The sequence below is a fragment of the Mustela nivalis genome (genome assembly GCF_964662115.1).
Source record: "Mustela nivalis genome assembly, contig: HAP1_SCAFFOLD_1528, whole genome shotgun sequence".
Classification (NCBI taxonomy): Eukaryota; Metazoa; Chordata; class Mammalia; order Carnivora; family Mustelidae; genus Mustela; species Mustela nivalis.
The window spans coordinates 60101-87181 of NW_028135136.1; the positions used below are offsets into that span (position 1 = coordinate 60101).

The window sequence follows — 27081 nt, forward strand, 5'->3', positions numbered from 1 at the left end:
TAGATTTTGTAGAGGAGAACATATCCGCAAACTGGTGTGGCTTCCATGTTCACGATTTAAGTTAGGAGTAAGCCTCTTGGACTTTCCCAAGATGTTCTACTGTTAAAATAGTGCCATTCACTTCCTAGGTGGGATCATCTTGACCCCTGACACATTGTGAGGTGTGGTGAGAGCAGCACGCCCCTCACCTGTGCCAGCTCCCCTTCTCTCCCAAAGAACTCCGCCTCTGCTGGGCCTTAGGTTGAGGGAGGTGCTGAGGGGAGGGGGCCCTGCTGCTGTGCTTTGTGAAGGCCCATGACCGCCAGCAGGCCTGCTCTTCCGCCTCTGGGTCCTGGCCTGGGTAGGATTGCAGATTATTTCTTTGGACCTTCTTTCGCCTGCTGATGCACTTTGGCCCACTCACTCACTCACTGCCTCCACTGACCAGAAACCCTTCCCGGGAGCAGAGTGCCAAAGCCAAGAGAAGCCCTTGTTTCCTACTGGTGCCTGAAGGACAGTGCTCATGGGCAAGGTCCTCTTTTGGATGGAACTGGACAGAACCGTGGGCCTGTCCTCCACAGTGTGTGATGTTGGGGCTGACGCTCTTGTTTACATTTATCTCAGGATTGCTAACTGCCATGTTTCTTATTGGGTTGGAGCCTTTTACATTTGGTACTGGCAGTCCGTGGATTTTCAGGATTGTATGTAGGGGGTGACTTTACAAAGCAATGAAACAAGCCAAGTAATTTTATGCCATATGAATGCACTAACCACCACCACAAAACTCCAGGTCACCTGGTGTAAGAGGGTCCCTTCTTGTCCCCACTTAGGCAAGCCTCATCATACCGTGCTGCTCCAAGCCCAGCAAGGGCTCTCTCAGAAACCAGTGTTCTTAAGCAGGCTGACTCTGCTAACATCTTTCCCGTGTGTGTCTGTCCTTGTTTGCACAGTGTCCCCCTCGAGTGAAACCTCTGGTTACCTGAAGCTTTTTGTTCTCTGCAGAGGCTCTGTGCTAACTCTAGCCCACGTGCCAGAAGCCAGAGGGTCGGGGCAGTGAGCAGCTGCTCTTTCTGTATACTGCAGCTGTGCAAGTTGGCCCACCAGCAGCATTCTTCTTCTGCCTGGTTGTGTGGATGGGGTTGATGTAGCAGGAAACTGTTCTATTTTTTAAAATAGCTAAATTTCCTATTATGTTTTGGATAATTCTATTCCAGGGTAGACATATCTATTCGAAAAAAAATAGTATCATTCTGATGTACCATGATGTAAGATTCTCGAGTTGTTCAAGGAAGTATTTATGTCAGTTTGTAAGGAGGCAAGCCTGTAAATTCTCTTTATGTGAGCAAAAGCAGAAGAGTGTAGCAACTCAGTGGCCAGGAATTTGGATGCATCTTGGAGGGTTAGGGAAAAGAAACCCTAACTGTAATCTTCTTTCAGAAAGCAAGTCTTGAAAATTGGTGTTTTCTTCCTTAGTGCCAGATAAGTATCTACACCCCCACCCCCTGCCACCTGGTCTGCCCCTCTGGCTTATGATTGCACGCATGTTCAAGGGAACAGTACAAACTGTTTAGCAGCAGCATGTGTTATTGTACACAAATTATAGCAAGTAATATAGTCAGAGCTTTTCCTAAAAAGCCTTTAGATGGGCTATTGCACTGGTAGCTGAGACCCTTTGAGGGCTATTTGGAGGGAAAGAGAGCATCTGCATCCAGGCATGTTCATAAATAAGGAACATATTAACATATAAATAATGACATATAAATAAAACATATAAATAACGAGATTTCGAATAAAACAGCATCCAGCAACGAAGAGAATAGGATTCCCTGTGGACACTGGACTAACCAGTGTTTATAGTTAAAGGATGATCTTCACAGAGTTCCCTACATTTAAATGAAGTTGGCGGGAAGCAGAGTCTGTGTCATCTAGATTTTAAAATCATCTAGATTTCTCTAGGCAGACATTTCCTTTGACTTCACGGTGATGTTACAAAGAGAAAGAATCTGCTGTAATGTCTGCTTATGTTTACCCAGATTCTCTTGTCCTCCAAGGACTGCCTGTGTAATTGAACCTTGTATCACAAGCTCAGCGGGGACTGTTTATAGGAACGGTCCTATGGGCTCAAGCCTCGTACTGGGGCCAGTCGGAGGTTTGTTAAATAGCTTTGAAATGACCTCTTTAATCTGACATTACACATGTGAAAGCAAGGACTACTTACCCAAAAATACATAATAAACCTCACGCAATATTGTGAGGAATCATTTTAAATGTTATTTTGATATGAAAGTTCTTTTAAACTCTTAACTTTGGCATGCAGTCCCCAGGAACAGTAGTTCTCTCAACTCTGGCATACCTCCTTCAGGAAAGAAAAAGGACCACTAACGTTTTATAACGCATATACTTTAGGTGTCAAAAATGCGTATGCGTATGTAAATGTACTGTAAGTATACATGCAAGGAAGGAGGGTTAGGAGACCTAAATGTGTGGCAGGGATGGTGGGGAACAGGATCCTTCTCCCCACTTATTCAAAATGCAGCTCTACTGCGAAGTTCTCACGGTAGATATGCCAGGTTTTTTTTTTATGTGGATTATCCAGTTGGTTCCATGGAAGGTAAAGCCTAGGAAAGAAGAAACATGCTTCAAGCACAGAAGGCCAACCAGGGTTAGTCTTAGTCCCTCTCCTGTGCCTCAGTTGGCACATACAAGTGGAAGGGCTTGGTAACATCTGGGATGGCCAATGTTGGGGCAGTCAGTAAGGCTGTTTGTAATTCCTAAAATGCTCCTTCTGCCTCAGCTGTCCACTCTACCATAGTGAGTCCTCCCTTAGCCAGTTCACAGAGAGGTCGCACCATCTCCGCAAACCGCGGTATCCACAGCTTGCAACAGCCCACCGTCCCAAGGAACTCCCTCATGGAGACCGAAGCCTAAATAAGTGGTGTGGCTCTGACAGAGCTGTGTTTGTATTGCTGACACCGGATACCCTTTTCCCTGCAGAGTCTGCAAGAGAGCTCTTGTCCCCCACAAGCAAGACCCATAGTCCTTAGCAGCTATTTCTACTATTCCCACTAACTCAGTCCTCCTTCAAGTACTAGAGAACTAGAAATCTAGAGAACTTCCAGACTCAGGAACGAATTTTTAGATAGGGAAGAAGTTTCTCTGGAATAATAATCTTCAGTTAATTTAAAAAAAAAAATTTCCCAGTTTAGTCACTAGAAAGTTATTTTGAAATGGGAGAGTATTGATTTTTTTTAAAAGATTTTATTTATTTATTGGACAGATCACAAGTAGGCAGAGAGGCAGGCAGAGAGAGAGGGAGAAGCAGGCTCCCTGCCGAGCAGAGAGCAGAGAGCCAGATGTGGGGCTGGATCCCCAGACCCTGGGATCGTGACCTGAGCTGAAGGCAGAGGCTTAACCCACTGAGCCTCCCAGGTACCCCTTAAATAGTATTTTTAATCTAATATTTAGCTTATGAAAAATGAGAATGTTTGCCATTGTCATTGCTCTGAACATGAGTGTGTAACTTCTGCTGAGATGTCACAAAGTGTACAAGTGTTACTCTTTACATGAATTTCTAAGCCTCAGTGGTTTTGTTTTCCTATTGAAATCATCAAGCAGAACTGCCAACAACTAACAGTGTTGATCAAGTTAAAGTTTGTGCCCTCCTCCACCCCCTGCTTGCTCCCCGTTATGGGAAAATCTGTTCAGTAGTGAAATGGTATGTGTGTGGAAGCAAGTGACCTCGGTGGTTCCCATACCAGATGGGCTCCCCTTTGATCCCTGAAGCCGGTCTGAACACTCGCTCAGTCAGTGGTTCAAAGCAGGAGCTCCACTACAAGCAGTACTGGCCTGGGCAGTGTTGCTTAATTTTGTGATTTTCAAGGGCCATGAGATGAAAACTCTCTCATGTGTGGGTATTCTTGTCATTAATACTGACAGTCAACTATCAATGTAACTGCTGCTTGTAGAAATGGATGAGGTCTTTGGACATAAAGTGGCATCGGCCTCCGGTCAGCACGATGTAAACTAGGTTGGAGGACTATTGTCTAATTTATATAGAAAAAAAACACCTTTCCTTAAATTTTGATAGGAATGGCAAGAAAAAGCCATTTCTTAAAGTCTCCTTTGTGTTGTGAGCCGAGGGTTATAGAGGTTAAGTGCTGTGTGTCTAACGGCTCTAATTGTTAAACATATATAGAAAGAAGGGAAAAGGAGGAATTTTAATCTCTTTGGAATTAGTTCTTAGTATCATTTTTACTATGAAAGTTAACTTTTTTTTTTTTTTTAATTTTAGGATCTTCCTAAATATGACAAGTGTCCATTTTTCTTTTGGTTCCATACATCTTTTGTACAAAATAACAGGTATGGCTCTAGTATAAATGGCTTAATCTCCAAGATCTGTGTAAGGCAGAATGGCACTCCTGCCCTCAATTTATAGAAACCAAGAAATCCTCAAGTCCCCCATTCTTCATTAGGTAAAATATAGGGTTAGTGTTGAGAACCACTGTGGCCTTTTCCTCAAAGTCCATGCCATAGGACTGTGTCATAGGAGCTGAGACGTATTCTAATCAGATCTAGGTGTGGTGATAAATCCCTCCCCTTGCAAGTGTAGCAGGAGTCTGCTCAGTTACTCCGAATGGGCAGGTCCACCGTGTGTGGACTGATGTGGACTGATGTCATCTATTGGTGACCTACCACCTACCACATTCTAGGCCAGAAAGGAAAGCATCCTCGAGGAAGGCTTTAGCTAGTTAAAAGGTGACTGATACAACTAGATCTAGGGCAGAAGTTAGAGGACACAGTAAGCATCCGTGAAGACAGCTTAAAAAAAAAAAATCATGGGGCTCCTGGGTGGCTCAGTGGGTTAAATCCTCTGCCTTCTGCTCAGGTCATTATCTCAGGGTCTTGGGATCGAGCCCCACATCGGGCTCTCTGTTCAGCAGGGAGCCTGCTTCCCCCTCTCTCTCTGCTTCCCTCTCTGCCTACTTGTGATCTCTGTCAAATAATAAAATAGTATTTTTAGGGGCGCCTGGGTGGCTCAGTGCGTTACGCCGCTGCCTTCGGCTCAGGTCATGATCTCAGGGTCCTGGGATCGAGCCCCACATCGGGCTCTCTGCTCAGCGGGGAGCCTGCTTCCTCCTCTCTCTCTCTGCCTGCCTCTCTGCCTACTTGTGGTCTCTCTCTGTCAAATAAATAAATAAATATTTTTAAAAAAGTTATAAAATAGTATTTTTAAAATTTTATTAACATGAATTATGTATATGTTCAAAGGAAAGATCTCCCTCATTTTTTTGTGTGTGTGGTTTTTTTTTCTTACATTTTAGTATGGTATGAATTTCTTTTTGCCTTTTTTTTTTAAATTTTTTAATTTTTTATTAACATACAATGTATTTTTATCCCTACGGGTACAGATCTGTGAATCGCCAGGTTTATACACTTAACAGCACTCACCAAAGCACATACCCTCCCCAATGTCCATAACCTCACCCCCCTGTCCCAAAGAAATAGAAAAATGTTCCATGCTCATGGATTAGAGGAACAAATATTGTGAAAATGTCTATGCTACCTAAAGAAATCTACACATTTAATGCAATTCCTACCAAATCCCATCCATGTTTTTCAATGAAATAGAACAAATAATCTTAATATTTATATGGAACCAGAAAAGACCTCAAATAGCCAAAGGAATACTGAAAAAGAAAGCCAAAGTTGGTGGCATCACAATTCCGGACTTCAAGCTCTGTTACAAAGCTGACATCATCAAGACAGTACAGTACTGGCACAAAAACAGATACATAGGTCAATGGAACAGAATAGAGAGCCCAGAAATAGACCATCAACTCTATGGTCAACTAATCTTCGACAAAGCAGGAAAGAATGTCCAATGGATAAAAGACAGCCTCTTCAACAAATGGTGCTGGGAAAAATTGGACAGCCACATGCAGAAAAATGAAATTGGACCTCTTCCTTACACCGCACATGAAAATAGACTCCAAATGGATGAAGGACCTCCATGTGAGAAAGGAATCCATCCAAATCCTTGAGGAGAACACAGGCAGCAACCTCTTTGACCTCAGCCAGAGCAACTTCTTCCTAGGAACATCTCCAAATGCAAGGGAAGCAAGGAAATAAATGAACTTTTGGGACTTCATCAAGATCAAAAGCTTTTGCACAGCAAAGGAAACAGTTCACGAAATCAAAAGACATCTGACAGAATGGGAGAAGATATTTGCAAACAACAAATCAGATAAAGGGCTAGTATAAAAATCTATAGAGCTTAGCAAACTCAACAGCCAAAGAACAAATACTCCAATCAAGAAGTGGGATTGGGAGGGAGACAAACCATAAGTGACTCTTAATCTCACAAAATAAAATGAGGGTTGCTGGGGGGAGGGAATTTAGGGGAAGGGGGGTGGGGTTATGGACATTGGGGAGGTTATGTGCTATGGTGAGTGCTGTGTAGTGTATAAACCTGGCGATTCACAGACCTGTACCCCTGGGGATAAAATATATGTTTATGAAAAATAAAAAAAAAAAAGAAATGGGCAGAGGACATGAATAGACATTTCTGCAAAGACGACATCCAGATGGCCAACAGACACATGAAAAAAAGTTCCACATCACTCAGCATCAGGGAAATACAAATCAAAACCACAATGAGATACCACCTCACACCAGTCAGAATGACTAAAATTAACAAGTCAGAAAAATGACAGATGCTGGTGAGGTTGCGGAGAAAGGGGAACCCTCCTACACTGCTGGTGGGAATGCAAGCTGGTGCAGCCACTCTGGAAAACAGTGTGGAGGTTCCTCAAAAAACTGAAAATAGAGCTACCCTATGACCCAGCAATTGCGCTGCTGGGTATATATCCTAAAGATACAAACGTGGTGCTCCGAAGGGGCACGTGCACCCGAATGTTTATGGCAGCAATGTCCACAATAGACAAACTATGGAAAGAACCTAGATGTCCAGCAACAGATGAATGGATAAAGAAGAGGTGGTATATATATATATATAAAGAAATACTATGCAGCCATCAAAAGAAATGAAATCTTGCCATTTGTGACGTTGTGGGTGGAACTAGAGGGTATTATGCTTAGCGAAGTGAGTCAGTCAGAGAAAGACAACTATCATATGATCTCCCTGGTATGAGGAAGTGGAGATGCAACATGGAGGGTTTGGGGGGGGTAGGAAAAGAAAAAATGAAAGAAGATGGGATCAGGAGGGAGACAAACCATAAAAGACTCAATCTCAAAAAACAGACTGAGAGTTGCTGAGGGGAGTGTGGACGGGATAGGGTGGTGGGGATATGGACACTGGGGAGGGTATGTGCTATGATGAGTGCTGTGAAATGTGTAAACCTGGCGAGTCACAGACCTGTACCCCTGGGGATAAAAACACATCATATCTTTATTAGAAATTTTTTTTTAAAGTGCTCTGACAGCATTTACAATTAAACATTTTTGGGGCACTTCGGTGGCTCAGTGGGTTAAAGCTTCTGCCTTTGGCTCAGGTCATGATCCCAGGGTCCTGGGATCAAGCCCCACATTGGGTTCTCTGCTCAGCGGGGAGCTTGCTTCCCCCAGCCCCCTCTTTGCCTGCCTTTCTGCCTACTTGTGATCTTTGTCAAATAAATAAATAAAATCTTTTAAAAAAATAAAATTAAACGTTTTTAATTTCATAGATATTTTTGCAAATCAAAAATGAACTCCAGTAGTCAATAAACAAGAAAAAATATGCTCAATCTTTCTTAGCTTTGTTATTCCTATTTTCTTCCCTTTAGTAGTCACCTTCCACCCCCCACTTCCTTTCCTTCTCTTCCTTTAGTCTTGAAGCAAACATCAAAAAATGTTCACTATTTTTTTTAAAAAAATGTATTCATTTATTTGAGAGATTTGAGAGAAAGAGTGAGAGAGGGCAGGGTGGGGAGCAGAAGGGCAGAGGAAGAGAGAAGCTTAAGCAGACTCTGTGCTGAGTTCAGAGCCTGGTGAAGGACTTGATCTCCCCACACTGAGATCAGGACCTTAGCTGAAACCAGGAGTCAGTGCTTTAACTATTGTGCCACCTAGGCGACCCCCCTTCCAAAATTTTAACAACTATTAATACTAATAACACTATGTACCTTCTTCTTGTACTTTAATATATAAATATTTAGAAAAAGAAAAAGATTTTTACCTTTGCCTCCCTTACAGTGCGATATTTTCGTCATCTTGAGAATCACTACGATGTTTTTGTCATCTTGAGACATCCACTCATCCACTTCCTTGGTGAATGCCACCATCTCACTGATTTCAAATGTAAAATTTTTAGTTGAATTAAAATTCATCCAAAAAATCAAGTCCAGTATGTTTAGCTTTCTTTTGACAGCCATCTTGGCATGAAATTTACCTTAGACTGGGGACATTGTGATCATCAATCTTGATTCGCTGGACCCTGTCATGGAAGTACTTAGGATTATAAGCTCTTTCACCTAAAATAAATAATACATAGGTCAGATAGCTATGCCTAATAAACACAGTAAATGATCAAGTTATGAAGAAGTCTGCAAGAGAGCTCTTGTCCCCCACAAGCAAGACCCATAGTCCTCAGCGGCTATTTCTACTATTCCCACTAACTCAGTCCTCCTTCAAGTACTAGAGAACTAGAATTCTAGAGAACTTCCAGACTCAGGAACGAATTTCCAGAGAGGGAAGAAGTTTCCCTGGAATAATCTTCAGTTAATTTATAAAAAAGATTTCCCAGTTTAGTCACTAGAAAGTCATTTCTAAAATAGAGACTATTGATTTTTTTTTTAAGCTGTCTTTACGAATGTTTACTGTGTCCTCTAACTTCTGCTCTAGATCCAGGTGTGTCAGTCACCTTTAAACTAGCTAAAGCCTTCCTTGAGGATGCTTTCCTTTCTGGCCTAGAATATGGTAGGTGGTCGGTCATCAGAAGATGAACACACACGGTGGGCCTGCCCTAGTCGGGGTAATTGAGCAGACTCTTGCTACACTTGCAAGGGGAGGGATTTATCACCACACCTAGATCTGATTAGAATACGTCTCAGCTCCTATGACACAGTCCTATGGCATGGACTTTGAGGTTAAGGCCACAGTGGTTCTCAACGCTAACCCTATATTTTACATAATGAAGAATGGGGGACTTGAGGATTTCTTGGTTTCTATAAATTGAGGGCAGGAGTACCATTCTGCCTTACACAGATCTTGGAGATTAAGCCATTTCTATTGGATTATATCAGAGCCATACCTTTTATTTTGTAAAAATGATGTATGGAACCAGAAAAAAAATGGACACTGGTCGTAATACTTGGGTAGGTCCTAAAATTCAAAGAAAAAAAGTTAATTTTAATCATAAAAATAATACTAAAAACTAATTCCAAAGGGATTAAAATTCCTCCTTTTCCCTCCTTTCTATATATGTTGAACAATTAGAGCTGTTAGACACACAGCACATAACCTCTATAACCCTCTGCTCACGACACAAAGGAGCCTTTAAGAAATGGCTTTTTCTTGCTATTCCTATCAAAATTTAAGGAAATGTGTTTTTTTTCAATATAAATTAGACAATAGTCCTCCAACCTAGTTTACATCATGCTGACTGGAGGCCGATGCCACTTTATGTCCAAAGACCTCATCCATTTCTACAAGCAGCAGCTGCACTGATAATTGACTGTCAGTATTAATGATAAGAATACCCACACATGAGAGAGTTTTCATCTCATGGCCCTTGAAAATCACAAAATTAAGCAACACTGCCCAGACCAGTACTGCTTGTAGTGGAGCTCCTGCTTCGGACCACTGACTGAGCGAGTGTTCAGACCGGCTTCAGGGATCAAAGGGGAACCCGTCTGGTATGGGAACCACTGAGGTCACTTGCTTCCACACACATACCATTTCACTACTGAACAGATTTTCCCATAACGGGGAGCAAGCAGGGGGTGGAGGAGGGCACAAACTTTAACTTGATCAACACTGTTAGTTGTTGGCAGTTCTGCTTGATGATTTCAATAGGAAAACAAAACCACTGAGGCTTAGAAATTCATGTAAAGAGTAACACTTGTACACTTTGTGACATCTCAGCAGAAGTTACACACTCATGTTCAGAGCAATGACAATGGCAAACATTCTCATTTTTCATAAGGTAAATGTTAGATTAAAAAATACTATTTAAGGGGCACCTGGGTGGCTCAGTGGGTTAAAGCCTCTGCCTTCAGCTCGGGTCATGATCTCAGGGTCCTGGGATGGAGCCCCATATCGGGCTCTCTGCTCAGCAGGGAGCCTGCTTCCCCCCTCCCTCTCTGCCTGCCTCTCTGCCCACTTGTGATCTCTGTCTGTCAAATAAAATTTAAAAAAATACTATTTAACATGAATTATGTATCGGTTCAAAGGAAAGTCAGATCTCCCTCATTTTAAAGTACTTTATAAACTATGGGGAACACTGTGTTTTAAAGATACAAAACAAAAGTTTGATCACCACTCTGCAGTAAACATACCTTTGTTTTTTCCTTATTTGAAAATATATGCAAGTTGTATAGAATTTAGAAAACATGAGCAAGGGGCGCCTGGGTGGCTCAGTTGGTTAAGCCTCTGCCTTCGGCTCAGGTCACGATCCCAGGGTTCTGGGATTGAGCCCCACATAGGGCTCTCTGCTCAGCGGGGTGCCTGCTTCCCCCACTCTCTGTCTACTTGTGATCTCTGTCAAAATCTTTTTAAAAAAATGAGCAAAAATCTCTTATGTTCTTTTTAAAAATTTTGATATAGACCGGCCTTGTTTTTCTCCCCCTCTCTGGCAAAGGGTTGACATCTCCTATCCTGTTCCTTGCCAGGAATTGTAGTAAAGGAAAGGCTAAATCAGAATCACTCAAAAGGCCAGACAAGAATACTGGCATAGGTTGGTTCTGGATGACTCACGGAAGAAGAGAAAAACTGCACTTTGATGTCATCATACAGTGGTGGGCAGTTGGACAGATGGATTGTCACACTGTCTGTTTCCGCATCATGAAGGATCTGTGAATGATCACACGGAACTCAGAACCATAACCCTAGCTAATGGGTGGATAAATGGTGAAGTTCAGTTTGCTTATCGCAGCTTCCTGGATTTATCAAGTACACTTGGTCTCAGAGCTCAGCCATTACACATATAAATAAATGTGAATCGTTTCTATTAAGTTGCAATACTGTTTAAATTTTTAAAAGGCCAACATGTTTGGAGGGTATGGTACTGCACTGCTGAAAAGTGAAATACTCCCTTTTCCATCAGAATTTAAATGTCACTGTTGAACGTGTGTCATTTGATTTGCAGATGCCGGGACACACTAAGAAGATCAGTTTTAAACTTGGCATTCACATTCAAAAACATGTGATTGGTCATGTTTATTAAAGAGGCGCTCGCTGATGGTATCATAGGCCTTGTCCATAGCCAACTACTGGATGGAGTGACCAAAGATTGGTCACATTTCTGGAATGAAGGACTTTGGGGCTATACTGAGTATTTCTTTGTTACTGATTGGCCCTTGCACAATAGTGGTACCCACACTAAGGAGAGTCTGTGCGAAATACCAAAGAAGGTGCAGACTCAGGGGATGCTTCAGGGAGCTACAGACATAAGAAACAATGGTAGAGTGGCATGAATTACATGTCAAGCTGGATAATGAAGACTGTGTGGTTGTGTGTTCTGGGGAGCTTAATGAGAAGCAGAGAGTAAGAAAGTTTCACAGAGGAGCAGAAAAAGAGTTCTGTGTGGTGGATTTGTACACACGAGGAGCTCTGAAAGAGAATGCTGTGCAGACTGGGTGGTGTGGGGGAGGGAGGGGAAAGACATGGAACACATGAAACAGAAATGAGAGTGTTGAGTCCCAAGGGCCAGAAGGCACCCCGTCTACTTGGAATGGAGTCTGTAGGTCAAGTTACTGAAGGAAATAAGCTCAGGTTTCAGGTAGGATAGGGAAATATTTTAAAGGTTCAAGAGCCAGGAAATAAGAAAAATTGTGGAAGCATGGGGGCGGGGCAATTCCTATGTGACAAAGTGGCCTGACAGTTATCACTTATAACAGTGATTATAGCTCACAAAGCAACTTCACATACATTATCTAAACTAATCCTCACAACCCAGGAGATGTGGTCTTTATTTTGCAGATATACTGAGCCAAAGATACTGACTGGCTTTGACTAGAGGCACAGAGTGCATTGTTCTTCTGCTCCACTTACTGCTTTTCAAGTAGGAGCAGAGAAAGACCTGCATATTGCCAGTCTCTCGACACTCTATAGCATGAAGAGAAGGGACAGGTAGGGAGACCACTGTAGAAATCCAGGCATGAGCAAATGAGGTGCCGGACTGGGCGGTGACAATGGGAACAGAAAGGAATGTAGAGAGTGAGGAGAGATTCCCAAGGTAAAATAAATAGGAAGTGCTGACTGGATGTGGGGGCATGGCCAGGAGAGACTCCAGGATTCTACATCGTGAGGCCTCAGTGAGAGAATTCTGGTGTCACTTGCAGAAGCAGAGGAAAAGCTCATCTGAAAATTCTGGATTGACATACACAGTTCCGTCGTTGGGGCAGAATCTGTCTAGGTAGGTGTCCTGCACCTACCACGTGGGGGGTGGTCATAAGTCTGTGCGAGCGGATGGAAGAAAAAATAATAGTTTGCAGTAGGAGAATGGATAAGCAGAACCAAGAGTAGAGTATGTGCAGAGATAAGAACAGAAGTCAAGGATCGGGTCTGGGTGCGTGCCTTCCGTGGGACAATGGGCAAGGAGTGGTGGTGGGGAAGTAATAGGAGAAGAGACACAAACCTGGAGAGAGAATTTGGACGGTTTATATTTCTTAAGACCCGGGAAAGCTTCTTATTGCTTTAGGATAGTCCAAGGCACTTCAACATTTATGAAAACAGACTACCAGGTCCCATCGCCTAGGGGAAAGAGGTATATATGTCCCCTTCCGGCCACTCTTGAGTTACTTCTCTCAGTGCAGTCCCAAAGGATATCGGAGGCAGAGTCACTTGGGACACTGCTAACACTGAACATGCTGGTTTGACATTGAGATTTGAAACAAACACCAGAATTTCCAGTTTGCATGCTATCTCTTACCTGACAGTTTTTGGAAGCAGAGCCGAAAAAGATGATCTGCCTCTGCATTACTATTTGTACTTTGAGATCAGTGCCATTGCCTTTTCCTACACCTGAAGGAAATAAAGTTAGGCTCATTAGAACAAAGAGCAAAATGTCTCATCGATTAACATTTTGGATTAAAGAGAAAATTATGACAGCTAACAGTGTGTCAGTAGTGAATCATCTGGGTCTTGCTTGGATTCCGTCTTTAAAAGACAAATCTTTAAGCCCAACTTTGTCTCCTAAAGTTCAATTTATAAGGCTGGAGGTGTGTGTGTGTGGGGGGGGAAGACATATAGTTTAGCTTCTAAGACAGAACTTCATCTCTTCACCTTTCTAGAAAAAAATCAGGTAGGTAACTTGCCACCTTTCCTGCTAGTGTGTTGCTTGCTTCAGACATCCGACAATGGGTCTTAAACAGTCTAATTTCCTCTTACCCTCATCTGGAGTTAGATATTAGACTGCTGCATCCAAATATTCTGGTGGCACTCATGATACATCTATAGACAAATGGTTTCTTGCTCTCTATTCGATTCAGATGAACCCTTTTTTTAGGAGTTCTTAAAGGCTGGTTTCTCAAGCCTTCAATTAATTCTAACTGCTTTTCTTTTAATGAGGAATGTCACAAATATTCATAGAAGTAAAGGTTCAGAACTAAAAAAATATTCTAACAGAGTCATATGTTAATCATTCTTGATGTTCAGATTCTATTTGCATTGTAGGACCACATTATGAATTTGCATTAAGCATCATCATGTCTGAGCCTTACTTCCTCCACCCCATGCCATCCTATCCCATTGCAGTTGCAGAACTCCTTTGCAGAACTGATGTTGACCAGAGATTAGTGAAAATGTAGAACTAAATTAATACAAACCCTTACCACATGACAGGAAAGGGCACTGATTTACAAGCTTAATTCCCACACATTTCAACCTCTTAAAGCATATTTCTATAATATAAAAGGTAAAAAAGACATGAGGTGAAGAGTCTGGCTCACCTACTCCCACCTGTTTATTTGTCCAGCTCCAAATGGAGAATATTTTTGTGCACATATAATCAAAAAGGAATACTCTCCCTGAGTATTTTTATATATGTACATAGCACAAATATGAATACATATTATTCCCCACTTCTGTGTTACAGGAATTGTTGCATACCAAAGCACTGTTCTGTGCCTTGCATTTTTAAAAAATGTTTTTAATTTTTTATTTTTTATAAACATATATTTTTATCCTCAGGGGTAGAGGTCTGTGAATCACCAGGTTTACACACTTCACAGCACTCACCAAAGCACATACCCTCCCCAATGTCCATAATCCCACCCCTTTCTCCCAAACCCCTCCCCCCAGCAACCCTCAGTTTGTTTTGTGAGATTAAGAGTCACTTATGGTTTGTCTCCCTCCCAATCCCATCTTGTTTCATTTATTCTTGCATTTTTAAAATACATGTCAAAAATCTTATTTGACTCATCAATTAATCAAAAACCAGTAAAATGTTACAGCTGATGCAAAGTTAACTACAAGCCACTGTGCAAAACAGTAGGGAGTTTCCTCACAAAATTAGAAAGAGAATTACTGTATAGTCCAGTAATTTTGCTACTAGGTATTTACCTAAAGAATATTAAGCACCAATTTGAAGAGATATATACACCCTTATGTTTATTGCAGCATTATTTACAATAGCCAATACATGGAGGCAATCCAAGTGTGTACTGAGAGACGAATAGGTAAGGAAAATGTAGTGAAGATGTATTTATACAGGTATACACATACACAATGGAACATTGTTCAGCTGTAATTAAAAAAAAAAAATCTTGCCATTTGCAACAGTGTGGATGGACCTGTAGGGATGCTAAGTGAAACAGAGAAACAAATATATTTCAATCATGTGGAATTTAAAAATAAAAATGAAGAAAAGAAGACAAAAAACCAGACCCTTCAATACAGAGAACAAACTGATGGCTGCCATAAGGGAGGTGGGTAGGGGATGGGTGCAATAAAGAGGAATAAAGAGTACGCTTATCATTTTAAAAATTAACATATATGTATTATTTGTTTCAGGGGCACAGGTATGTGAATTATCAGTCTTACACGATTCACAGCACTCGCCATAGAATATGCTCTTCTCGATGTCCATAAATGTTTTTTTTTAAAGATTTTATCTATTGATTTGAGAGAGACAGAAAAAAAAAAGCATGAACAAGGGAGAGGCAGAGGAAGAAGGAGGCTCCCCGCTGAGCAGGGAACCTGACACAGGGCTCTATCCCAGGACTCTGGGATCACGACCTGAGCCAAAGGCAGACACTTAACAGACTGAGTCACCCAGGTGACCCATGAGAGTTTACTTATCTTGATGATAATATACTTATCTTGATGAACACTGAGTAATGTGTAAAATTACTGAATCATTATATTGTACACCTGGAGCTAATATAAACAAATGTATGTTATACTTCAATTAAAAAAAAATACTGCGCATCTATTGGGAAATAAAAATTGATGACATGAGTGTATAAACAGATATAAAATGGCTTAATCAGTCGCCTGGGTGGTTCAGTGGGTTAAGTGACTGCCTTTGGTTCAGGTCATGATCCCGGAGTCCAGGGACTGAGTACTGTTTTGGGCTCCCTGCTCAGCGGGGAGTCTGCTTCTCCCTCTGACCTTCCCCCTCACATGCTCTCTCTCTCTCTCATTCTCTCTCTCCCAAATAAATAAATACATAAAATCTTAAAAAATGGTTTAATAATCAATTTCTTTCCACTAGATACAACTAACTTGTATTTTTATGTACAAAAATTATTTACAGTATTATTACTTTTCTACAACTTAGAGTTATAAAGAGCTTAAAGACCATGAGAGGTAGAGATAATCCCACAAGGGTGCACAAGTCAAAACACTGCTCACTGCAAATTCTTTCACCCTTTTTTCTGACAGTCTCCCCATCCCCATTCTGTTTTGATCTTAACAACCTCAAAGGAAGATTATTCTTACTCCAAAAGAAGGCTGGTGTCTCTAACACTGAGTCACGAAGAAATAGGAAATATGAACAGACCAATTACTAGTAATGAAACTGAATCAGTCATCAAATAACTCCCGACAAACTAAAGCTCAGGACCAGATAGAATCACAGGTGAAGTCTGCTACACATTAAAGAAGAGTTAATACCTATTCTCCCGAAACTATCCCAAAAAATAGGTGAAGGAAAACTTCCAAATATATTCTATAAGGTCAGCATTACCCATACCAAGACCAACTAAAGTCAAGATTAAAGAAACAACAAACAAATAAAACTACAGGCCAGTATTCCCCATGAACTTAGATAGATACAAAAATCCTCAACAAAATATTAGCAAAGTACATTCAACAATAAAAAGATCATTTGCCACGATCAGTGGGATTTATTTTGGGAATGCAAGCATGGTTCAATATTTTCAAATCAGCCAACATGGTACACCGCATTAGCAAGAGGAGGATAAAAAATATATGATGGTTGTTTTTTTGTTGTTGCTGCTGGGAAGATGGCAGAGTAGGAGGATCCTGTGCTAACCTTGTCCCCTACACACACCAAGATAACAGCCACATCAAGTGCAACAAACTCTGAAAAGGACCCAAAAACTGGCAGAACAGACTTTCCACAGTAGAGAGGAGGCCACATCGAAAAGGTAGGTGAGGTGAAGACACAGTTGAGAACCAACCCCCCCTGTAAGACTGTCCATGAAGAGGAGGGACCCCCAAGCATGGAAAAGCAAGAGTCTCAGACCACAGAGCAGGCACAGGAGACCTGCACTGAGAAGACAAGTCCCTATAACATTTGGCTTTTGAAAACTATTGGGCTTTAATATGTTTTGAGGACCAGCAGGGCTCAACTCTGGGCACTTTATTTATTTACTTGAGTATAATTAACTTAAGTGTTGTTTATTAGTTTTAGTTTCAAGGGTATTTATTAGTATTAGTTCCAGGTGTACAGTATAAGGATTCAACGATTCTATACAATCAAGGTCAGTGTACTATTCATCATCTTTATCTATTTCACCAATCCCCTACCCCACTTAACTTCTGGCAACTCATTTCTTCTCTGTATTTAAGACTCTTGTTTTTTGTCTTTTTCTTTGTTGTTTCTTAAATTACTTATGTGCATGGAATCATATGGTACTTGTCTTTCTCTGATTGACTTATGCATTTAACAATATACCCACTAGGTTCATTCATGTTGGTCAAAAAACAAGATTTCATTCCTTTTTTATGACTGAGTAATATTCCATTATACTTATGTGGATATGCACCTTCTCTTTATGCATTTATCCATCAGTGGACACTTGAGTTGCTTCCATATACTGGCTATTGTAAATAATGCTGCAATAAACATAGGGGATATATATAGCTTTTGAAATTAGTGTTTCCATATTCTTTGGGTAAATACCCAGTAATGGAATTACTGGGTCATATGGTAATTCTACTTTTATCTTCGTGAGGAAACTCTATAGTATTGCCCACAGTGCTTTCACCTCTATGTCTACTGCAGCATTACCTACAATAGCCAAGACGTGGAAGTACTCAAGTGTCCATCGATAGATGAATAAAGAGGTGGTGTGTACATAGAATGGAATATTATTCACCCATAAAATAATGAGATTTTTGCCACTTGTGACAACATGGATGGACCTACAGGGTATTATGCTAAGTGAAATAAGCCAGACCAGATAAGGACAAATACAAAAAGTAGTTTTCCTTATATGTGGAATCTAAAAAATAAAACAAACAAAAATGAACAAACAAAAAGTAGAACCTGATCTGTAAACACAGAGAACAAACTGATGATTGCCAGAGGGGAGGAAAGTGGGGAGAGGAACAAAACAGGTGAAGGAGAGTGGGAGATATAGGCTTCCAGTCATAGAATGAGTAAAGTAAGTCTTGGGGGATAAAAGGTACAGGAAACATAGTGAGTGACATAGTGAGTGTCACTCAAATAGTGTTGTATGGTAAGGGATGGTAGCTACACTTGTGAGCATAACATAATGTATATACTTGTCAAATCACTAGTTTATGTATCTAAAATGAATGTAACATTTTTTAAAAAAAGATTTTATTTATTTGACAGACAGAGATCACAAGTAGGCAGAGAGGCAGGCAGAGAGAGAGGGGAAAGCAGGCTCCCTGCTAAACCAATAGCCAGATGCTGGGCTCAATCCCAGGACACTGAGATCATGACCTGACCCGAAGACAGAGGCTTAACCCACTGAGCCACCCAGCCACCCCTAAAATGAATGCAACATTTTCTGTCAAGTATATTTCAATAGAGAAAGTGTTTATAAAAGTAAGGGGGAGACAACGTCTAGAAGTCCAAGAATCGTTACTATAAAAGAATGACAACAACAAAAGGGGAAGAAAGCCACTGCTGCTAGAGCTGATTTATGGACAGACAGAGAGGTGGGGAATAAAATTGGAGAAGTGGATGAGGGGGGTTGGACAGGTGTGATGAGACATGCCAGAGACATTTTTGTTCAAGTCAACTTCACAGAGATCTACTGAGCTCCAACTGTGTGTCAGGATCTGGGGGATTCAAAGACGAATGAATAATGGTCTCTGTCCTCTTGCAATTTGCAACACAGTAAATCACCTGACAGAGACCAAGGAGATACAGTGTTATAAATATGACACCTCAGTATAAGGAAATGCATGATCACAGGTTGAGTTCTCCCGGAAGTGGACCCTAAACCAACACTCTGGTTACTAGTGATTTATGAAGGAAGTGCTCCTAGGAGGAATTTCTTCATAAGAGCCAATGAAGGGTGGGATTCAGCAGATTCAGCTTGATCTATGGGGAATTCTTTGGTGTAAATTATACTGCAGAGTTTGCCACACTTGGAAGCAAAGGAGTTGAGTTTTTGTACAGCTGCTAGTCATTGCGTATGGGCTGCCCAACAGGGTGGTGACACTCTCAGGGATTTGGGGCTCTAAATAAATGAGTTGGCTCCAGTAGTAATTCTCCAAGGATTATAGTAAAGGGGGTGGAGGTTGGGTGGAGAATCACAGAGCTGGTTGAAGGGGTCCAGTGGGATCTTGATGGGGCACCAAGAATGTCCAACCCCAAAGGCTAACAGAACTTCTTAGCCTAGAGGGTTCAGTTTTTTTGGGCAAGCTAACAATGCGATAAGAGGATAATAAGTAAAAATATATATATATATAAAAAGAAAAATGTTGGTGTCATTAGCTTTGGCCTGATTATTTACATGGGTGCAGAAAGACTGGTAACTTACCATGTAGTCCTTCTGAAGTTGGCTCTGAAGTCTGGACACACAAATGTACTGAACAGCTGCTAAGATTACAACTTTGTCTGGAAGTCTCCATGAGACTTCCTTCTCAAACTGGACTTTTAGAATCTATTTGTTAGCCTGAGACTAGCAAACCAAACCCATGAAACCCTCTCCCAGTTTTCCTCTGCAGTACTTATGCATTTGGGTTAGCTCCTCTGTTCTGTATCTCTGCACCTTCCAGTTTTAACTAAACAATGTTTCTGCAGTTTATATAAAACATAAAATATTAGCAGAGAAGTCACAGTCTTAGGGTATAACATCAGACTGAGAAACATACGAAATTACAGAACTTATTAAAAGTATTTTTAAGCTTAGAATTTTGAGAAACAATTCCCATTCTCACTATTCATGTTAGGCTATTTAACCAAACTATGGAAAGAACCTAGATGTCCATCAACAGATGAATGGATCAAAAAGATGTGGTATATATACACAATGGAATACTATGCAGCCATCAAAAGAAATGAAATCTTGCCATTTGCAACAACATGTTAGGAAAATACATTAAAATTCCACTGGACCAAATGCCTATTTGTCTGTTTGGAACGGTTAATACTCATGGGGGTCTCTATAGATACCGTTGGTCCCACTGTTAACAAAGAAGAAACTGAAGCAGAGCATACACTCAACGCAATTCTGGCTCTCCTACCACTGAGTTGGTTTTATGGTTGCATTTATATTTCTCGGTGTGAGAAACTGCTCCAGTGGCTAACCATGTTGTTCTTCCTGGTCTAGAATAAAGTGGCCAACTCTTTTTGCAGGACCCCACTGAATGTGGGAAGGGAACAGAGCAAAACTGCTGTCCCCTACCTTCTGACACCTGTTGGACAAGCCTGGCTCTGCCTGAGGAGGTGTGGCAACACCTGGAATTCTGAATGAGGTCAGCCATTAGGATCACGACAACTCTCTCCCTCCTAATTCACACACAGCCAAGGAAACGGTCATCATGGACTCTCTAGAGGACTTTGCAGTCTGCAAAGCCTTTTCACCAACAGTTGCTAATTTTTATACACAAGCAGCCTTTTGCCCGAATGGGCCATGTTTCAAGGGTCTGCCTGCACAATGCTTGTTTGGAAACCTAGACAAATTTTCCCACAGAAACAATCCTCCTGGGTTGACATTGGTTTTCACAAGCCGGAAACCGATGCAATCCAACTGTGGTAATCCACTGAAATTCTTCACCACCACCTCTGTGTGTGTGATGGGGAGGAAGGGATATAGAAATAATTTGAAAAAAAGCATTTTATACTTTAACTGTAATTTTTTTTTTACTATGCAGGATACACACACACACACACACACACACACACATATATATATATATATATAAATATTTAAATGATTCTTTTATTTCTAAATAATTGGGCGAAATGTTAAAAAAATATCTATATCTAGCTCTTATTTTTTGGGACTCCCCAGAAGGCTAAAAATACAAGCCTGTTGGGATGCATACCAGTGCTCCAGCACCATACTACTCATGAGGGACCCGGCATCTCCGCACGGGACATGGTTTAACTTTGGGGAGCCAGAGCATCGCTCCCTACTGCACCTCAGGCAGTGAGAGTGAAGCCCCAGCCCACCCGCACAGAGGTGGCCCTGTTCTGCTGCCTCCCTGTGAGCTGTGCAGGAAGCGGGGTGGTTGATGGAGAATTAAAGACTTGAGGATGGTTCTCCCCCTCCCCTTCTCCTTCATTTCTTAAGTCCCAGAGATGGAAGATCTAATTTTCCTGCCTCCCTGCATGATGATAGATCCCAGTCCCTCTCCTGACATTCTAGAAGCATGAGAACAGTCAGCTCTTTTAAAAATTGGTCAGGATTTTTACTCCTGGTAATAAGTAATAGAAGCTAGGAGGCTGAAAGATGCCCCCCTCCCCCCACCACCCTGAGTCCAGGTTTCTCCCAACCCCCTTTCTGTGTTTACATAGATTCTAGTAAGGAAGACCTGGGTGGTGCTCCTTAGGAAGCTATCCTTGACCTTGACCCTCAGCTGGCAGGGTCCAGTCTGTGTGTGCCCCAATACTGTGGTCAGCTCTTTATATCCATGCGCACTCATTCCTCTCCTTCCTGAGGGCAGAGAAACACTGGCAGGGGGCTAGCCCAAAGCAGGCACTTGGTAGTTATTTCTAAAAGAAAATTTGTGGCAACAAATTTCATTTGTTGTTTGGGTATTGAAGACAACTTTATGTATTTAAGACATATCAAGACCTCTCGAGTTGCTGGGGATGAGGGGACTAACAGTGCAGGAGGGAGGTGAGAGGGAGAGACCAGGATGATGAGAGGGAAAAGAAGGTTTCTGAAAGGCTCATGTGAGCAAATGGTACAGGGCTGCCAGATGAACCCTGAATTAGAGGTGGACATGAGGAAAAGGTGGTCTCCAGGGCTCATGAGCCCTTCCTCTCTTCTCCATCAGGGTCCAATTCTTAAAAGCTCACCCTGTGCTGAAGCCAAGGCAGCAGTGAGAATAGAAGACAGAAGGGGATGAAGCCCTCACAAACTGGTGAAGAGAGGGCATCTAAGGATTTCTGGGCTCTTCTACCAGGAGGGGTTACATGTGAGAATGCATAAAAGGACAGCCATGAGTTGGGATTGTTGGTACACACATGGGAGCAACCATCCCACGCCTCAAGAGTCAGAACACTTCCCCACTGGCCAACTCATCAATGACACATAAATCACTTACCATGAATTGAATGAATAACAATTTTTTCAATCTTGACTGTTTTTCTTGGAGGGAGAGTCATGTTGTAGATATTTTTCACATCTGCAAAATATCCAACGTATCTACTCTGCAAAACAACAGAAGACTCAATTTAAGTGGAGGCGAAAAGTCTATCCTCAGCATTCCTGATTTTGTTCTTGTTTTTATTTTTACATAGAATTTAGGGAGAATCATTAATTAAAGAAACATTTTTTGAATGCCATGATATGACTAGGCATGCTTATGTTTGCTGCCTCATGAGTGAATATCTCCCTTAGAAGAAAAATTCTGAACTCTGTGCTGTGGGGAAGGAACAAGAAGGGAGGCACATGTGGCTCCTATAGGCCACTTTCGACTGCAAGGACACCTAACCAGACCCAGGGAAAGCGCTACAACCTTTCAACAAGACGTAGTTAATATGACTGTGGAAAAGCTCAGTCTGGGTGTGAAGGATTAACTGTTACTAAGTTCAAGGAAGGTCTGTGCTCTGGCAGAGAGTAGCCTCCTCATCACGAAAGGATTTGAGCTCCACACACTGCTAACGAAGATACATATGCTCTTGTCCCTGCGGCCAGCTTGAGTGTATTTTTTAAAGATTTACTTATATGAGAGAGTGTGTGTGCATTAGAGAGACCAAGAGCATGGAGAGGGGCAGAAGGAGAGGGAGAAGCAGACTCCCCAGTGAGCAGGGAGCCCCAGGGTCATGACCCAAGCTGAAGGCAAACACTCAACTGACTGAGCCACCCACATGCCCCAGAAATTGGGATATTATTAAGGTATCATTAAGGTATATACTTTTAAAAGATTTTATTTATTCATTTGACAGACAGAGATCACAAGGAGGCAGAAAGGCAGGCAGAGAGAGACAGGAAGCCAAGCAGGTTCCCTGCTGAGCAGAGAGCCTGATGCAGGGCTCGATCCCAGACCCCGGGTCCATGACCCGAGCCAAAGGCAGAGGCCTTAACACACTGAGCCAGCAAGGTGCCCCAAGGTATGATATTTTTATTTGTTTTTACTTTTTAAAGATTTATTTGTTTGTTTTAGAGGGGCAGAGGGGTGGAAGTAGAGGGAGAGAGAGAATCTCAAGCAGACTTCCCAATTGAATGTAGAGCCCATTGCAGAGCTTGATCTCATGACCCAAGATTATGACCTTGAACTGAAATTAAGAGTTATATTCTTAACCCACTGAGCCACCCAGGTGCCCCTTAAGATATAATGTTTTTAGATATGATCAATGGTGTTATGGTATTTTTACCCTCGAGAGTCTATGTGAATGTCACACTAAAATACTTGTGAGATAAAATGACCCGATGACTGGGATTTCCTCCACAGCCATCTGGGTTCTGTGGAGAAGGGGTGTGTGTGTGTGTGCATGTGAGGAGAGTGGGGAGGGAATGAATGCAACGTGATAAAATGATGGTTGAAGTGGTGTGAGGACTATACGGGGATTTATTATAGGATTGTCTCAGCTTTTTATGTTTGAAATTATTCACCATAAAATATTTGTTAAAGGATAAAACAGGGTAACTGCATATATTTCACATGGATTTTCTGAGTATTAAATGAGATAATATATGTCAAAGTATAATAGTGTCTGGAATAGGTTTGGTAAGATGTTAATTTCCCCTTTTTCTTTCAAAATACGGGAGCCCCCTCTTGTCTCTTTCTTTGAGTCTCTCTCTCTCTCTCTCTCTCTCTCTCTCTCTCTCTCTCACACACACACACACACATGAGATGTTCTGCAAGAGGTGAATGGCCCAAGTAGGGGTTTGTGAAAGACTCATTTCCTCTCAGAGAGAAATCAAAGACTAGTGATTTTTTTATAATCTTCGAGTCTGGAATCTTAGAAATTAGACCTTTCTACTTTGGGAAGGAATCAACTCTTGAACTCCGTAAGCAGTGACCAATGTTAAATGGAGAGCAGGATTCCCCAGGGCAGGGTGTGTGTGTGTGGGGGGGGGTACTCATAGACATGGCTCTCTGGCCCTGGGAGGGAACCAGGCCTGTTATAGGCACCAGAGTGGAGCGGCCCGATCACGCGAGGAAAAGAGTGCACAGTGAAACCAAATAATGGGTGCTGAACTCCCCCAAAGGTCCCCCCTTTTAAGAATAACAACTTACCTGAGAAGGCGTTTCAACTCCCTGAAATTTAGTACTGGTGCTTTTATCTGTTTGCTGTTCTCCAAAATAAAAAAGGCTCTCCTACGGAAAAGGGGGCAAGACAGTCATGGCTCATATGCCCTTTCTTTTCCTGTGGAAGGTATTCTTAAAGGTTCTAATGGCACATTATTTCCTTAAGTCTGCAGCCTTTAGGCAGAGTTTACTCAAACTAAATTTAACAACAACAAAAAATCGCATCAAGGCTTTTTGCACAAACACGTACTCGCATACAACTGAAACCAAAGTTTCACAAAACAATACTTACCTTTTGATATTTTCTATTCGAATCTAGTCCATTTTATTTTTAAAAACGCTAGTCACAACCCAACAAGTTGACTTTACAATTCACTGAAAGATTGGACCCACTTTGGAAAACACTGGGGAAGAGCCTCCATTTTCCTAACCTGTGTGTCTCAAATTAGGAATAAAGCAGATGGTGGCACCAGAGGGTGGGACACTGGAGACAACCCGAAGTTTCTCCTCTCAGACTGCTGGCCATGTCCATTCAGTGGGAACTTCTCAGCACAATCATGGCAGTAATAAGACTGAGAACCCCACTTTAAGAACAGGAAATAGCTCACCCTGTCTCTGCAGAAATTTTCAGAGGGCCCAGCCTCCAATAGATCCCATAGATATTGACTATGAAAGGTTAATAACATCAAGGAGAGATTTTGTTCTGCGTTGGAAAATGTACCTTTCACCTACCTAGTGCTTCTAGGTATGTTGGACATCCTACCAAACCAATCTTGATATTATTCTTGTGAGGAAGGAGACCGTCCCCTAACTGGGGGCATAAGAATGGGGCTGGGAGCAACTGAGCTGTAGGAAGCATTATGACTGTGGAGTTGTTTTACACTTGGACAGCTTGACTTTACAACCCCCCCCTTTAATCCTGTCCCTAATAGACCCTACCTTTATTTAAAATGTTGGTATTATTGTAGACATCATGGATTTTTTTTCATTAATCTTAATTTTAAACATACTGCATTCGATTATTTCTCTTAATTACTGAAAATTTTGGCATTCCCTTAAATTTTGTGCCTGAGGGGAGTTTCTCACTGACCTCACCCTAGTCCTGGCCCAGACTAAGAGGCACCTAAGAGGTCAGTTACTAACCAGTGAAAATTAAACTAGGAAATATGGTATATTAACTAACTAGAATGTAAAGAAAATTTTGGAAAAAAAAATAAACAAGGACAAATCAAAACGAGGCTTTCTAATAAGTGGATCTCTAATCACAACTTCATTAAGTACCACGACTCAAAGAACCATCTTAACATCCTACCAGTGAGGTTTCAGAACTATCAGATTCAATCAGCACAAGATCATCTGTGGTAACAGCTTTCCTACCTCTGCAGTTGTAAATATTCCACTGGCAATAAGGTAGGCACAAATCATCGTTCCAGTTCGTCCTGCAAAAGAAAAGAAGTTAGTCCATGAACAACCTGTTCATGGAAGCATTTGGTATAAAGATGCTGTCCGAAATATTCAAAGAGCTCATTTGGGATCGATTTTCTTTCCCTCTGAAAGGGCTTATTCAAAAGATTTCAATTCAGGAATAGCCAAAGCTGTTTCATTGCTCTGAGGTTGTATCTAGAATTCTGTCCTGTGTGCCCAAAGGCACGTGCGCACGTGTATGCTGTTCTTGAATCCCTGCTGCTGGGGACTGCAGTAACGGGCAGAGCCATTGAGGTCTCCTCTAGGACCCTAGAGCTAAAGAGCTACTTACCAGTTAAGAACTAATTACATACCCTGTTTTTCCAACTAACATAAATAAAAATACCTATAAAAGATAAAACATGATCAGAACCCAGAACATGACATAGCATTTATAACACCCATTTTTTCCTTCTATTTTTGAGTCTTTAAGTGTGTTATGAAACATACATGAAAGTAAACAGAAGAGTATAACAAACCCCATAATATCTGTTTCCCAGAGTATATTATATTGTTGTCCTTGTTTCACTCCTCTTCCTTCCTTCCATGTTTTTCTTCCTCTCTTCTTCCACAGAATTTCATTTTTTAAACTTTTTGTAAGTATGATCCACACCCAGAACAGAGCCCAGTGGAGAGCTTGAACTCATGACCCTGAACCAACTGAGTGACCCAGGCACTCCCTATAGCATTTTAAAGCAAACCCTTGATTTCATGTTATTTCATCCTCAAAATTTTTGTTTTACTCTAAATTATATTTTTGCACTGCTATACAAAATTTGATTTAAAAAATACAGTGTGTCTTTTATTTCTACACTTATCTGTAGCTTTTGTCTTAGCCAGTGTATGCTGAACTTACTTTGTGTAATTTCAAGCTTACCCTTTTAACTTTAGATATATATTACTTCCTATTCTTTTTTTTTTTTTCAATGAACACCCAAACTTATTTTACAACCCATAGTTTGGAAAACATTCTAAGCCAAGCACTTCCAAAAAAGACTTTTTACCACCTCAGGCTGTGATATAAAGGCTTCTTACTAAAGGAATTCCTGACTATTACCAACCCTGCTCTTAGTGGTAAAGACTGTTAACATTTCAGTTCTGTCTGGAGGCCATCAATGGGTCTCTATAACTGGTATTTTCCCATCTGAAAAACACTTTTGCAGATTCCATGTTCTTGTGGCTGCGTACAGTCACAGACACAGTACATATCCTATCATGCAATCAAGTGAAGTCAACGCAGGGAAGCATAAAAAGATACGTACTTACCTTCAGTCATTTATCTTAATTTACAACATAAGCATTTGCAAAACAGTGTGGAGATTCCTTAAGAAATCAAAAATAGAGCTACCCTATGACCTGCAATTGCACTACGGGGTATTTACCCCA

At 41.4% G+C, this 27081-nt stretch overlaps 1 protein-coding gene and 1 long non-coding RNA gene across 3 annotated transcripts in view; one reads left to right on the plus strand and one right to left on the minus strand.

Annotated features, from left to right (window-relative positions):
• Nucleotide 1: 1 nt before the first annotated feature.
• LOC309857916 lies at nt 2-8315 on the plus strand. 2 transcript variants are annotated; one of them, XR_014307959.1, is made up of 3 exons: nt 2-559; nt 4271-4338; nt 8170-8315. It is a non-coding gene; the product is annotated as an uncharacterized lncRNA (long non-coding RNA). The 2 variants fall into 2 exon arrangements; XR_014307960.1 differs by lacking the exon at nt 2-559 and having other exon boundaries at nt 2604-4338.
• Nucleotides 1546-27081, minus strand: part of LOC309857915 (phosphatidylinositol 3,4,5-trisphosphate 3-phosphatase TPTE2-like) — a 28633-nt gene continuing 3097 nt past the window's right edge. The window contains exons 2-7 of the mRNA XM_082750633.1: nt 25609-25670; nt 24220-24300; nt 22081-22186; nt 13067-13158; nt 9227-9297; nt 1546-2597 (exon numbers count right to left, since the gene is read on the minus strand). Coding sequence (XP_082606759.1) covers nt 2501-2597; nt 9227-9297; nt 13067-13158; nt 22081-22186; nt 24220-24300; nt 25609-25670 — 509 coding nt within the window. The 3' untranslated portion in view covers nt 1546-2500. The remainder of the gene's footprint in view (nt 2598-9226; nt 9298-13066; nt 13159-22080; nt 22187-24219; nt 24301-25608; nt 25671-27081) is intronic.